Source organism: Polyodon spathula, chromosome 4 (assembly GCF_017654505.1).
Source record: "Polyodon spathula isolate WHYD16114869_AA chromosome 4, ASM1765450v1, whole genome shotgun sequence".
Lineage (NCBI taxonomy): Eukaryota > Metazoa > Chordata > Actinopteri > Acipenseriformes > Polyodontidae > Polyodon > Polyodon spathula.
In genome coordinates, this window is record NC_054537.1 from 84,764,389 (window position 1) to 84,779,348 (window position 14,960).

Consider the following 14,960-nt stretch of genomic DNA (forward strand, 5'->3'; position numbering starts at 1 on the left):
GCAAATGCTAAGTTTAAGATAAGGATCCGATACGTTTTGTTTCTGTTTGGTTAAAACATTTGCAGACAGCATATATATCACAATGGAAGATGCTAATCAGCAGAGGTTAAATGGCACTGGCAGTTATTTTAAAATCCAGCTTCAGTTTGCTTGTTGAAAGCATGCTAATTTCATAATCTCTGGGGGAACGCGGACGGACCACTCATTGTTCAAATGAACATGTAATAATTCATTGTTAAGTAGTACCTGTATCTCATATATAAGAGAAACCAAGCAAAAACTTACAGTATACTGTAGTCAATTGCAAATTTGAACCTGCTTACATTTTTGTAATGTGAAACACAATTACCCCAAAATAGGTCTGTCATACACTAAGAATGCTTTTAAAATATATAATATTTTTCCATATATAAAGTTGCAGACAGAAGAACTGGCACCATAGACCTAAAAGAAGATAATTCAAGAAAACATGTTAAATACAATCATTTAGTGAACATTAGCCACTAATGAATATGACAAAGACCAAAATACACAATTTCTGATAGTTTAACAAACAAACAATCTTTATAAAAAAAACAAAAGCATCTACCTAATTTCTATTACTGGTTTATGCCAAAGGCATTGACACCCCTGCTTTAGTATTTCGTGTATCCGCAGTTTGCTTTTATTATGGCTTTCAGATGTTAAGGATAATTCTTAACCAGTATGTTAAATCTGGGCCATTACGTATTGCAGATTTCTTTCAGCTCAGACCAAAACATTTCTATTGGATTCAGATCTAGTGATTACGAAGGCTGTTCCAGAACTTCATTTTGTTCAAGAATTCCAGAGCGGACTTAGCCATATGCTTTGGGACGTTGTCGTGTTGGAAGATACTGTCTGCCAAAGTCAAGGAGCAGACAGTATTATTGTACTTTGCATAATCTAAAGTGATTCACGGCATCATTCATTCGATTTTCTTGTCCTGAACTGCTAAACACCTCCACATCATATTTGAGTTTTCCGTGCTCCCGTTAAGGCTCCTTTCGAAGTGTGTGGATGCCATCCTAGCCCCCTTGCAGCTGCCAGGGATCAGAGTATTGAACTATGTGGACGACTGGTTGATCTGTTCCCAGTTGCAGGAGGGAGCAGTGGCTCACAAGGCGATTGTGACGAAGCATCTGTCAAGGCTGGGTCTCACCCTCAATGATGCCAAAAGCCAATTAATACCAGTGCTGTACTCCCTTACCATGTGGGCCTACCTGTCAGATAACAGATTGGCCACCATTCAGAAATGTTTAACCCTGTTTAAACAGGGTTCAACAGTATATCTGGTGTTGTGTCAGAGGTTACTGGTTCTGATGGCTGCAGCTTCATCAGCCATCCAGTTGGCGTCACTCCATATGCGCACGATTCAACTGTGGCTCAATACCTTTTGGCTACATCCAAGACGCGACAGTCACCACCAGCTGGCCGTGTCTCGCATAATGCTGTGAAGCCCAACGCTGCTGCCTGCAAGCCTCTCACCTATGCAAAGGTGTAAGCATGGGAGAAACATTCCCTGCACTCTGACTGGCTGAGCTAGAAGGATATAACCCCTCCTTATGTTTGTAACCACATCACAAAAACAAATTAAATATTATAACCCATCTTGAAGCTTTCCTAACCAAATACCATTTACCATGTATATGTTTGTTTAAAAACACCTGTTACAGGGCAAGATGCCCTGCACATGTAATTGTTTATTTTCAAAACAGGGTACCCCTCCGCCCCTGTGCAGTTTATTACTTTGTATTATGATTTATTTATTTTATTAATATATTTTTAAAACGACGGCGAGAAGCCGTATTTTTTGTTTGGTAGTGTGGATAGGAAGCCCCATCCACTATTAAAGGCAATGTGCAGAAGGTGGCCATCACTCTATTCATTAATTGTTTAATTTATTGCTAATTGGGAGATGGTCACCTGTATAAAAGCCTGCACCAGTCTGCACTTGGGGTGGGATGAAAAGTAAATCTAGGATCAGTGACCACAATTTGCCCAGCCTGACCTATTCGCTTTTTGTTTTTGTATTTTTATTTAAAACTTTTGTTTTGCTCTGTGAGCAGTGTTTTTTGTTAAGAATATTTTCTTTTTGTTTTAAAAAATCAACGGCGCCGCAGCGTCTTTTGCCCTGAAGTATTGCCTCTGTGTTGGTTTTCCTTTCTGCAGTCTGGCCTGATCTCACCACTCGGCTACCCTGTCACAACATCCTTAGTCAATAGTCAGAAACATTGCTGTAGTTTAAAAAAACAAACAAACAAAAAAAAACACAATACAAGCAGATTTATATTGAGTTCCAGATGTTACAATTGCAGTACATATTGCAGATATACAAATAATGTTAGTAAAATGTTAAAGTAAAACTTATTTCAATCTGGAAAATAGCCACATTCCATTTAATATAAAATACATGATTTGTCATTCTACCCCCCCCCCCCCATGATAGTAATACAATTACCATGCAAACAAAATAAATTGTCATTAGAAGCCTAACTGATTAATCCGCTCCATACTTTGACATAATGAGGGCGGAAATTAAAAGACCTAATTTCTTTCTGTTTTCAGTTCAAGAGTGTAATTTCACGAAGTAAGGCAGACTGCTGCTTCACCTAAGCCAACTTTCTGAAATGACGGGCTTCTAAATTTCAAGTTTAAACTAACAGTCAGCAGATACACACTGATCACGCAAGTGTCAAATTCTGTCAAACAACAATCAGTAAGAGGAAAGGGCTAGTTTCCTCCTCAAGACACATGTCTGCCTATCAGGTTACATCAATAGGTCTGTTTGGGTTTTTTCAAAGTTTGGTTTTATAATAGCCAAATCCCCATTGTTAGTTTTAAATTACCCTGGCCCAGTCAAAGAATATTGCCTAATTGGTCAAAAACCTGGCCAACACCTGAGGCAGTTTCCATGGAGGTGCACAGAAGTTATTGGGAAGAAAAAAAAAAAAAAAAAAAACAGTATGCTTTTGTTTAGATTTAAAAAATTATACAAAAAAAAAAGAAGCTCTATAGCTTTTTTGGTGTGGGTTAGCATTCATTTATATACACCCTTGTTAGCAAAAATGAACTGTATTCAACTGTACATTTGTTTTCTTGGATACACTACAAACAGAACCCCCAATGGTTTCTCAGCCTGTATTGCTGGACTTGAACTTTTACCTCTTAAAGCTGCTCAACTCTCAAAGAAGGTGTATCAGACTTTTTTTTTTTTTTTAAAACAAACCTGTATAGATTTAAAATAAACTGAGTGTATCCACACAGCATGAGTTTATTATAATGCCAATCTTACTTTCTAGAATTTCATACTAGTAGGAGATATTTAAATCCAATGGGGTTTTAAAAAACAGGATAGAACAACATGCAGCTGTTTCTAGGTCAATGAGCTAGAGGATGTTAATCAGGGCCTTGAGGTAAAATGGTTGTGTTATTTTGTATTCTTTCCTAGTCCTGTATAATGAAAAATAAGAATCTGTCTTGGACTTAAATGCTACAATATATTCCCATAGTTTATATATAATTTGTTATAAAAACACATCATTAAATGTTTTTTTTTTTTTTTTAATTCTTATAACAAAGCTTTTCTGCAGTCGAAGTTATTCACTACCCTTCAACAAGTATTGGGAAAGCTGAATGAATGCTGATGTTTTAGGAATGCATAAAGACTGGGGGTGGGGCACAGATGTGTAATGCAGTTATAGGGCTGATGTTTCCCAGTAACTGTTACTCTGATGAGAAAAGGAGCCTTCTGTAAATCTTCTCATTGCACCTCAGCCTCGATGTGGAGAGACAACCTCTCTAGGGGTCATGCATGGATTAAATCAATATTTACACTTATTCAATCATGGGTCTACTTAAATCGTGGAGAATTTATATATTTTTCACGGGTAAATTATGGAATAAAATTAGGATTTTGCTGACCTGTTTAAATTTTAAATAAACCTAAGTAGGCAATATTTCAGAGCACTATAAAAGCTTAAAAATAGTGGTATTTGCTTCCTTACTGAAACGTAGTGCTGTCATTTGTTAAAGGCAATCATGCAACATCCCCCTGTAGCTGCTGCCGATATTCTACATGTCTGTGTTGTGAAGACTTGTCCATAGTCAGAATGTACCGCAGGTTGTTTGAAGCGAGATGGATGTGCGAGATCACACCTGTAGTACTGATTTAACTTTGCTACAACCGACAGGAATAATTTTTGTCTGCGCTGACTTTCCAGTTTGTTTTTTGAAAGTTTGTTTGTTTTTTACGTTCTGTTTAGCAGCCTCTGTAGTAGCCTTTCGTTTAATGTGTAATTCTGAATCTAAATAGCGATCGATCGTATTTTCTTTTTTTGGCATTGTCATCCATTTTTGGTATTTTACTTCCAATGCTAATCTTCTCATTGCACCTCAGCCTCGATGTGGAGAGACAACCTCTCTAGGGGTCATGCATGGATTAAATCAATATTTACACTTATTCAATCATGGGTCTACTTAAATCGTGGAGAATTTATATATTTTTCACGGGTAAATTATGGAATAAAATTAGGATTTTGCTGACCTGTTTAAATTTTAAATAAACCTAAGTAGATAATATTTCAGAGCACTAGAAAAGACAAAAACATAGTGGTAGTTGCTTCTTTACTAAAATGGAGTGCTGTCATTTGTTAAAGGCAATCATGCAACATCCCCCTGTAGCTGCTGCCGATATTCTACATGTCTGTGTTGTGAAGACTTGTCCATAGTCAGAATGTACCGCAGGTTGTTTGAAGCGAGATGGATGTGCGAGATCACACCTGTAGTACTGATTTAACTTTGCTACAACCGACAGGAATAATTTTTGTTTGCGCTGACTTTTAAGTTTGTTTTTTGAAAGTTATTGTTTGTTTTTTACGTTCCGTTTAGCAGCCCATGTAGTAGGCTTTCGTTTAATGTATTTTTCTGAAGCTAAATAGCGATCGATCGTATTTTCTTTTTTTGGCATTGTCATCCATTTTTGGTATTTTACTTCCAATGCTGAAAACTAGATTTTAGAAACCTAAATCAAAATAACAATGCAACACTTACTTTGTCCCACCTCCTACTTTACAGTACTGGTCACAAAAAGCCAGTGCACATACAATTAAAACATTGTTGTCATGTGAACAGTAAACAAGAAAGTTAACCGCTTTGGAGTATTTTTTAAATGGTCTAAGGACTTTTATTTTTTGGTGCCTGTAACAGGGTCTTGCTTGTGGGTGCGTGTATTGGAGACCAAGACAGGGGCTTAAGCTGATACGCCCCGCGGGAGTTATTTACGTACACACAGAGAACAGCTCACATGACACAACCAACCATGGTAGCTCACCATGTATACTGCCAGCGTATGAAAAACAAAATAAAACACAATACAAAAACTATAAAAGGTTCCGTAAAAACAGCATGGGCTACTCCCTAATGCATGGAGGCCCCGCTTGCTCACCTCGCTATACTTTACGGGGACCTACCATACCCAAACTAATCTTAATGTATCAATACAATCCCGACTCTGTCGGTTTGTGGTTTTGACAGCTTCCTTTTGCTCCAATCCCGGCGATCGGAGGAGTTCAGCAACATATTTCGGTCTCTATGTTCGGGTAGCGTGGACGACTTTCAGCCCATTGTCGTTGGCTTTGCCCCGAGCTGAACAGACAGGACCTCGTTATACCTGACGCCATGCTGGCACACACCTACCTTCTGATTATCCACAGCTGGCAATCACACACAGCAGACAGGCTCTCCCAGGGGTGGCAGGTACTGCATCATTCAGTTACACAGTATTATTTACAATATATACACAAAACCTTCTCGTCATGTGCAGGGCTCCTGCCATGCTACAATGCCCAAGTGCAATGCACACAGGACGGCGAAGGAATAAGTAGTTTGTATCGCTTGCGGTGTGCAGTAGTTCCAAGCCAAAGGCTTAGAAGCCTACTGTTATTGTTAAGATTTTTTTTTAATTTTTTTTTTTTCTTCACAAAACTTTAAACTGGTGCTGCTTCGAAGCTGCGTGACTGATCAGGTTCTGACTTGGCAGGTAACAAGCTGGGTACACTGGCTGTCTGAAGCTGATTTTTTTTTTTTGCTTGCGTCCTTGCATTTGGCGCCGTGACGCATTTTCGCACCTTTCGAAATCTTCTTGGGAACCGGTGAAGCGATTGATCAGAAACTTGGCATATATCACCAGCATTCAAACCCGCATCAAGTTTGCGAAGCAGAAGTTTCTGCTTTAAATTTTAATGTCGAAATGGTTGCCACAAACTTTAACGAAACACGCCCTTAACAGCAAACTGCTGTTATTTGAACATCGTTTGTCCGACAAACTTCAAACTTGGTAGTGATCGTCTCAGTAACAATGGGATACAAATATGTGAAAATGGTGATGTTTTATAAAACAAGATGGCCGCCACTTAGACATTTACATTTGAAATTTAAACCTGCGTCAGTTGACAAACGATTTACTTGACTAACTCCAAACTTTATAAGCATCCTCCCTGATACTGTATCAATACAACTGACTTTTAAAAAAATTTTGTTTACCTGAAACCAAAATGGCTGTTTGATGCATTTTTTTTTAAACTAATCCTGCATCTACCAGTAATTGCTTAAAGTGTCTGGTACTGGTACTGGGGCTTAAAAGTCGTAAAACTGCCCGACAGTTCTAGTTTAAATTAGGTTTCTTTTTTTTTCTCTCTGTACTTGTCCGGTATGCATTAGTCCCTAAAAGTGATGAATTTTACGGTTTCCCCCTCAATTTCCCGATTTCCTAGAAACCGCGAATTTGGTAGACCCTAATCATAACCAATGTTTGACCTAAAGAATATCAATTCTACTTGACTGTGGAATTTATATCACATTAACTACCACCAAATCTATTACATCTGGGAAGCAAATTAGGCACATACATACCCAGCCAATATTTTATGTTAGTATAATGAAGAACAAAACAAGCTTGAAGGTTTGGCTCCTTTATGCATGCAATTCCTAACTCATAATATCACTGCTATTTACCTCCTCTGTTGGAATAGAATTTTGTATAACAACACTCACTGGCATTTGTGATTTTCTGTGGCTCTCTGGGATAGGCGTTTAATATTGTTTTGACTATATTCAAACTACTGTAATAGCTCTCAATTCAACAGAAGATTTTAGGGATATTACAGTACTGGTCTTTTCAACAGCACATGTTAACTGTAGTCTATTAATCTCCCTAAAATAATTAGCAATAGTCATTTTTTGTCAATTTAAAGTTGGTATATTAACAATTTATTTGTTTCAATTATGTTAAAATCCCACCTGGTGTTTGCCAAACCTTAAGCTTGTATACATTTTGTACAACACAAGGGAGCACTGGACTCTCTCGAACAAGCCACACAAAGCATGTTGGAAAATCATTCAGATTTTAGAAGCCAATTTTAGGTGACTACTGTTATAAAACAACCTTTTTAAATGTAGAACTGCATGTTCCAGAAGGAAACTCCTACAGAAACGAGACCAAGCAATCACCTCAGGCATCTCAGACTCTGTTTTCAATGCAATTTACACTGACGAAAAAGGTCTCACATGTATCTGGGAAGCCTAAATATTAAGGACAGAAGTCGAAAGAAAACATTCCTCCAAAATTTGATCTTTCAAATAAAGAAAATACTTTGTATTAGGATTTATAACGCAAGACAGGACTAGTCAAGGTTTGTGTTGCTTTTTGTAATTCCTGAGAATTTCACTTAAGTAAAAAAAAAATTAAATACATACATTTGTTGTTTTGTTTTTTTTAATTTATGTATTTCTTATATTTTGTGTATTTTTGGTTAAAAAGAAAATAAAATGAATACCAAGATTCTCTGAAGTTGATTTTGCTTTGCAATAACATTGGTTTGCTTTTGTTTTACTGGACATACAAGTTAGTATAATATCAACAAAAGTAATTAACTGGATTACATAACTTGTCAACAAGATTTAAAAATCTGACTGAAACATACCATAACTGACGCCAAATAACCTGCTTGTTCATTACTTGAAAATATTTTACGAAATCTGCATGTTTTTCTTGATTGGCACCAAAGAGTGATTTCAATATAATAGCACCAATGACAGAACTGCAAATGCTGATGTAGAATATAATAAAAGATGCTCAACAAAGCGTAACGCTAACTGAACACCACTGAACATTTTTATGATTGTGAAATTATTGCAAAGCTGCCAGGTTAAAAAAAAACAAACAACAAAAACCCCCAAAACAAACAAACCAACTTCGCACTTATAATGGGCTAATGGACAATTTCTAGTACACAACAAACAAACAAATAAAAACAACTGTTAACCGGTGTTTAAAAATGCTACTCCTGTTAAGGAGATCAACTGCTGTGACTATATGAACTTTGTTGAAAATACTGTGCATTGCCACAGATATTCCATTATTTCAATGTTTCTGAAGACAAATCTAGTCAACAACATAACATGAAAAGGTTTTTTGTTAAGTAGAATTGTGTAATTAAATATAATGTAATTTGTGTATGTGTAGCTACTAATAAACTAGATAACTAAAATATAAGTTTTTAAGACTTGTAACACTTATATTCAAGTAGCACAATCTGACAAACAATGGTTTGTCAGATTTAAAAATGGTGGTATACACTGCACTAGCTTAGGCCACCTGGCAGGAATTGATCATATGAAAAGCACTTAAGGATGTCTATATCCTTTACTATTTTAAATAGGAGCTACTTTATAGTACTTTTTGTTTGTTTAAATGTCACAGCACAAATGAGAAGACAAAAAATACAATTTTCAAGGATATTTGTAAGAAAAGAAAAAATGCACTCAGGAGATTTTAATGCTTCTTGTGAAAGCCTTTTAATATGGCGATAGGATAGTGCCGGCATAATTGTTTTTATGCTTCTAGGATAAACAGGTATTTGATTACACTTTTAACATGGTCTGAATTAGAACCTAAAGGGGATATCTCTGGCACATCTAAAACATGTCAGCTCCTTCTAGCCTGAGCAAACCCTTACAACTTTAAGATATTTATCTGTGGAATTTACACATTACATCTCAAAACCAGATGACTCAATTTCCTGTAACCCTGTATCTTTATTGTCTACAAATGAACAGAAATTCTTCTTCCACATGATTGACTCAACAGTGGTTTATCATTATATTTTTAAGAGCGATCAGACCTAACCTTCTCTATGCTGTAACTTTAGATGCAGTCTTAAGTACCAATTAGAAATGTAATATGCAGCCACAGTTCATTGGCTGGACACAAGTACTTCAATATCAACGTCCTTTTACTTCGCTCTCTTTATGTGTTTCCATTGTTAGCAAAGTAGCTCTATAGTGATATGCAACAATATACAGAAAAACTAACCAAAGAGACATTGTTCTCTGTTAAGAGTGATGTGTGGTGTACATCCATGCGGTGCATTAACCCAGGGTAAAGTGCATTGTGGTAGCATTACCAATATAACAAAGAAAAGGTGTAGAAAAAAACCCAGGGCGTCAGACAGCTAGACAGCTTGGTGCAGGATGATTAATGACTTGTCGAACATTACAATGCAGTTCAGAAAAAAAAAAAAAAAAAAAAACTGAATAGACTCCCAGAACTGTCTATGTGTACATCTGACAAAAAACCAACAGGATGCAACATATGAAAAGAATATCCTAGATCAAGGGCTTAACCCTGCATGTTAATAAGGTGCTCAGACAGATCTATAATAAAAATATATCCCTCCCCCTTCCTTCTGTTAAATTTGTAAAGGGCAAACCTGATAAAAATCAATTAATGGCTATAACATTACAATTCCGTTCCACCCTAGTGCAGATGAGTTACCAGAGAGTTACCATCTCTACTACATTTACTTTCTTTCAAAGTTTCTTTCAAACCAAGATTCAGTTCTGACTATCTTGCATCTTACTGCTGCAGATTAAATATATCAACTAACCCAAATGGCAAAGACCTATATTCATTTTGAAGTTTATGACTTTTTAGCACAATAAACTACATAGCTACCACATATAACCAGCTGTAAAAACCATTAATTACAAAAGATGAGTTGCCAACACAGAGGTTTAGATAAACATGCCATTTGATCTTTAGGGAGAATAGGTCACAAAGAAATTATTTGGGCATTATAGTTTTGTACAATTTCATTTGCATGTGACCCTAAAGGCAAACTTCTGTGGATTAGCATTGCTCACAAAAGGTTATCTGGCTCCTAGCTTTCCTTCCTGTAAATTACACTTCTCTCAATACCGCTCTGCAAAACATGAAAGCGCTCTCTGAGGCAACAGCTTAACAAATCGGGATTGCAGGCCTCAAGCGAGTTTCCTTCCCTAAAAGTGAAACTCGTCCATCCTGAGAAGGGTCAAAGGTGAACAGGGTAGAAAGCAGAAAACCCCTTTATTCATGAATGGTGACAGTGTAGGATGAGAAGTTAATTCCTGACCACATCAAAAGACAGCTCCAGAATGCCCCCCACCCCTGCTCCAAAAACAAAAATATCCTCCACACTTTAGAAGGGAAACATCTGACGCTGAATACAGGTCTTGTTTCTTTCAGCATGCTTATCCTTTTCATTTGATTCAACATCTGTCACAGCACCCCATATGGATCAGCACAAACAGGCTGTTGGTCAGCCCAAAATGTAATTATATGACATCTGACATTTATGATTATGGTTTTATTAGAGTAAAGATTTACAGTGTCATTTACTCACTCTTGACAACTTAAATGAAAAAAGGTGTCTTTTAGAGTTAAACACTTTTTATATAATGTATAAAAACTGCCATGCGCAATAAATAAATAAATAAATAAAATCTTCAACCCAGACAGAATTTTGTTTTACATATGACAATAAATACTTGTCACGGACCTATAAAAGTTTATTTTAATGGGAATTTGTGGAAAACACCAAGCGTGTTTTTTCACCTGTGTTTTGTATAAAGTCCGGTACACACTGCCTGATGTGATCAATAGCGACAAGATTTTTCAGTCACAGTCAGGCAGTGTATTATGCGCTGCGATGCCATTTTACAGGATCGGCCGATCAATTTCAGTTGGCTTTCAAAGTTCAAAAATGCTTCATTTTTTTTTCAGCTAGACTGTATACACACGAGATGCGACTATCGCATCAGGCAGGGTGTACCGGGCTCTAGTGAATGTAAACACTAACCAGCCACTGGAAGACACCACCAGCCAGCCCTGCAGGTGTGTGCTCAGGCCAGTAGTAGCTGCTGTAGCACAGTGTCTGACAATTTTACCTCAAATCAATTGGAGTCAAGACCAGTGTGAGGCTTTCCGTCACAGCCAGAAGACGATAGATCCCTATGACAGCATGTGTCCACACTTTAGCCTACTGTACTCTGAAGGCTTATTTTGTATCGTACTGCACTCAGTCAAGTACTAATGCTTCAACACAATTTAAAATAATTATTTTCATCAAAAGTACCAGAAAAACAATCTGGTGATTCAGATTATTTTTCTGGAAAACAATTTGGTAATAATTCATGGAAATGTAACAGAAGTAGTTGTTTTGGCAAATGTTGCAGTTCATTTATGATTCCAATAGCACTTGTGTTATTCATTTATTTGATGCAGTATTTTAAAAGTAAAAAAAAGACAATATATAAAACACACTTTGCGTTAAACGGAAGACTATGAATTAGAGGATTGGATCTTAAACTGCAGTTATGCACATTTATGGTAGACAGTCCAACACAGCATTGCCACATTAACAGCTAAAGCAATCTTTAACCTGAAAGCTGAAACAGATGGGCAGCAGGGGGATCATTTTTCCCCAAAAGGAAATAATTTTGTTGTTCACCTAAGGGGAATGTGCAACAAAATTGTCATGGGCTGCATTAACAAACCACAAGCATTAGCATTAATCAGTATCATGTTTTAAAGCAATGTAGAATGCGTTGCGCCTCAGAGGTATGCCTTATTGAAAAAGGCATCTCTGCAATCTGGCAGTAGGACACCTCATTATTCCTACATTGTTCTTATTTTATTTAAAACAAAAAGTGCTGATTGAATGAATTCCAGGCCTTGCTACAGCTTAGAGATGCTAGTACTAAGATGCTGGGTTCACTACCATGACACCAGTTCATATTACACTGTAGTGGGGAAATCATATACAATCTCCCATTTTTAAAATAAACAAATATGGCATTGTCTCAGACTTTCATGTAATTAAATCTATGGGGTCCAAATAAAGTTGTCAAACTGCAGTTGCCAAAACTACCTTGCACTGTATAAATAAAGGGTCAAGGAAACCACTGTGCAGGGACCGAAAAGCTACACTGAAAAAAGGAATCAAACTCAAAAACGCTAAGTGAGTAAAACAGTTTACAAAGTTAACAGAGAAAACTCCAAATGGAATCAGCACACCTTTGTATATGACAACATTTAGCTGTTTTCAAAATACTGTCACCACAAGAAAAACCTATTTTACCTGTATTAAATAGTGAAACAAGCAATAATGAGGTCAGTATAAGTAAATCATTTTACGTGGCGGCAAACACCTGTAGGCTATGATTCATAATGAAAGATTAAAATACATTTCAAAATTGCACAAAAAAACAAAGAATCCTAACTAATTATTTTTTGTTGTTTTTAAATATGAAGCAAAAAAAAAAAAAAGGAAACCAAAGTTCAGTATTATGACTGTTTTGGAGAGAAAAAATAAACAAACATTCCTGGCACAAATATGTATGCAAAGACCCCCCTTCCAAATAAAATAAATAAATAAATAGAATAAAACTGGTTTATATTATAAATACAGAAAGGGAAAAATGTACCTTGGCAAAAAACACAGTGAGGTGAGTTTCACTGCCAAGTATCCAAATAGGGAGCTTTGGAGACTTTAGAAACGATCCAACCTGGAAAACAGACAAATGCCAAAATTTATACTGCTGCAAGGATAAAGCTGGCTGAGAAAAGGAATGTTTGCTGAAATGAACGGCACTATAAAATAAAGGTCAAATGTACGCACGCACTGTAATTAATTGATGTTAATGAAGTCTTTTTGGCAGATCTCTTGCAACACATATTTAAAATTACACTGGCAGGATTATAAACCCAGAAACAGTACCGTATACCAAACTATTCCACTGGTTTTAAATGAGCATAGTTTTATTTACAGCAATGGCATGGTTTTGGATACTTCAAATACTAACACGAGTAGTTGAAAAATGTAAACAATTATAGCACAGCCAAAATTACATTTCAAGCAATCATAATTAAATAGCAAACACAAAGCTTTTTAACAAGCTTAAGCAGTTTTTTCAGGTTAAGGTTTAATATGAGTTTAAACACTTAAAAGTTTTCTTTTAATTCCAAGTGGCTCTCTTTGTAGATGATACAGTTCTTTTACTGGCAGCTGTTCATAAATTTAAAAAGAGGAAGTGGACTTTGTTTGAATTAAAAGAAAATAATATGAAATGTAGATAACAGTTAGTTTTGTGTTCTTACACCAGAAGATCAACTCTAGAGAGTGTCCTCATAACATTGTATCAACTGTGGAAATTCATAAGACCCTTCCTTAACTGAACTTAAGGCCTGTTCAGTTGTTTTCTCAACTTCCTACTAATCCAGATCTAACACCAAAGGAAAGTTTATTGCTTGTTTTTTTTCGCGCAGTCAGGGATTTGATTTACTCGAGTTCTTTCTAAAAATGTTCATTATATAGGCTAGCATCAATATGGAATTATTCTGGAAGAAAAGTTCAAATGAAACAGGGGTGGTGTAATTGGATGGATAAAACTGACTTTTTTGTGCAAGACGTTCGTCTTTGGCAACATAACGATTTAAAAATTACACTGGCAGAGGAGATATGCATATTATGGGAATAAACCCAGTCCAAACAAAAATGTACCGTATACCATAAGGAGTCCACCTGCTAACGTCTGGTTTAAATTGAGCAATTAGTCTTTTTTTTTTGTGAGGCAATGGCTCCCGGTTATTGGAACCCTTAAATACAATAAAATAGTAATTTGCCCTTTTTTGAAAAATGTTAATTTTAACAATTTATACCATGCCTGTTGCGCCAAGCCTGATACATTTCAAGCAATAATAAATGCGACCCATAAATAGCAAACCGGCAAAAAGCGTTCTTTAACAAACAAACCAAGCAGTTTTATTTGTGAGTCTCAATGAGTTTAAACACTTAATACAAGTTTTCTTTTAATTCCAAGTGGCTCTCTTTGTAGATGATACAGTTCTTTTACTGGCAGCTGTTCATAAATTTAAAAAGAGGAAGTGGACTTTGTTTGAATTAAAAGAAAATAATATGAAATGTAGATAACAGTTAGTTTTGTGTTCTTACACCAGAAGATCAACTCTAGAGAGTGTCCTCATAACATTGTATCAACTGTGGAAATTCATAAGACCCTTTCTTAACTGAACTTAAGGCCTGTTCAGTTGTTTTCTCAACTTCCTACTAATCCAGATCTAACACCAAAGGAAAGTTTATTGCTTGTTTTTTTTCGCGCAGTCAGGGATTTGATTTACTCGAGTTCTTTCTAAAAATGTTCATTATATAGGCTAGCATCAATATGGAATTATTCTGATCAAGTGGACTGATCAGACAACAAAGTATCTTTTTAGAACACAATTATATTTCCTACAACCACCAAACCGAATGTAATACTCTAAAAAGTAAAACACTTCAGTCTTTTGTGAATCAATCCCATATAAAAGTCATTTTGCAGTTTTCCAATACCGTATTCCTTCAAATTTAAGATGCAGACCAAATTTTCCAACCTCAACTCGATGAAAAAAAAAAAACAAAAGAAAAAAAATCTAATAAAGATGTATTTATTCATATAAGAAAACGAGGTATGGAGGCAGTTTGCAGACGTCTGCTGTCACTCAGAGCATTACGGTTAAGCGCTGCTTCTCATTTCTAGTCGTGATTACTCAAATGTTTTCCTCCCTT

General features: G+C 36.2%; 1 protein-coding gene across 3 annotated transcripts in view; it reads right to left on the minus strand.

Moving 5' to 3' along the window:
- mindy3 (MINDY lysine 48 deubiquitinase 3) overlaps nt 1–14,960 on the minus strand; it is a 44,571-nt gene that overhangs the window by 16,644 nt on the left and 12,967 nt on the right. For 2 of the 3 annotated variants that reach the window (XM_041248834.1, XM_041248833.1), the window contains exon 11: nt 12,823–12,903. The exons of the other annotated variant lie outside the window; for it this stretch is intronic. In XM_041248834.1, coding sequence (XP_041104768.1) covers nt 12,823–12,903 — 81 coding nt within the window. The remainder of the gene's footprint in view (nt 1–12,822; nt 12,904–14,960) is intronic. 3 annotated transcript variants of the gene reach the window in all.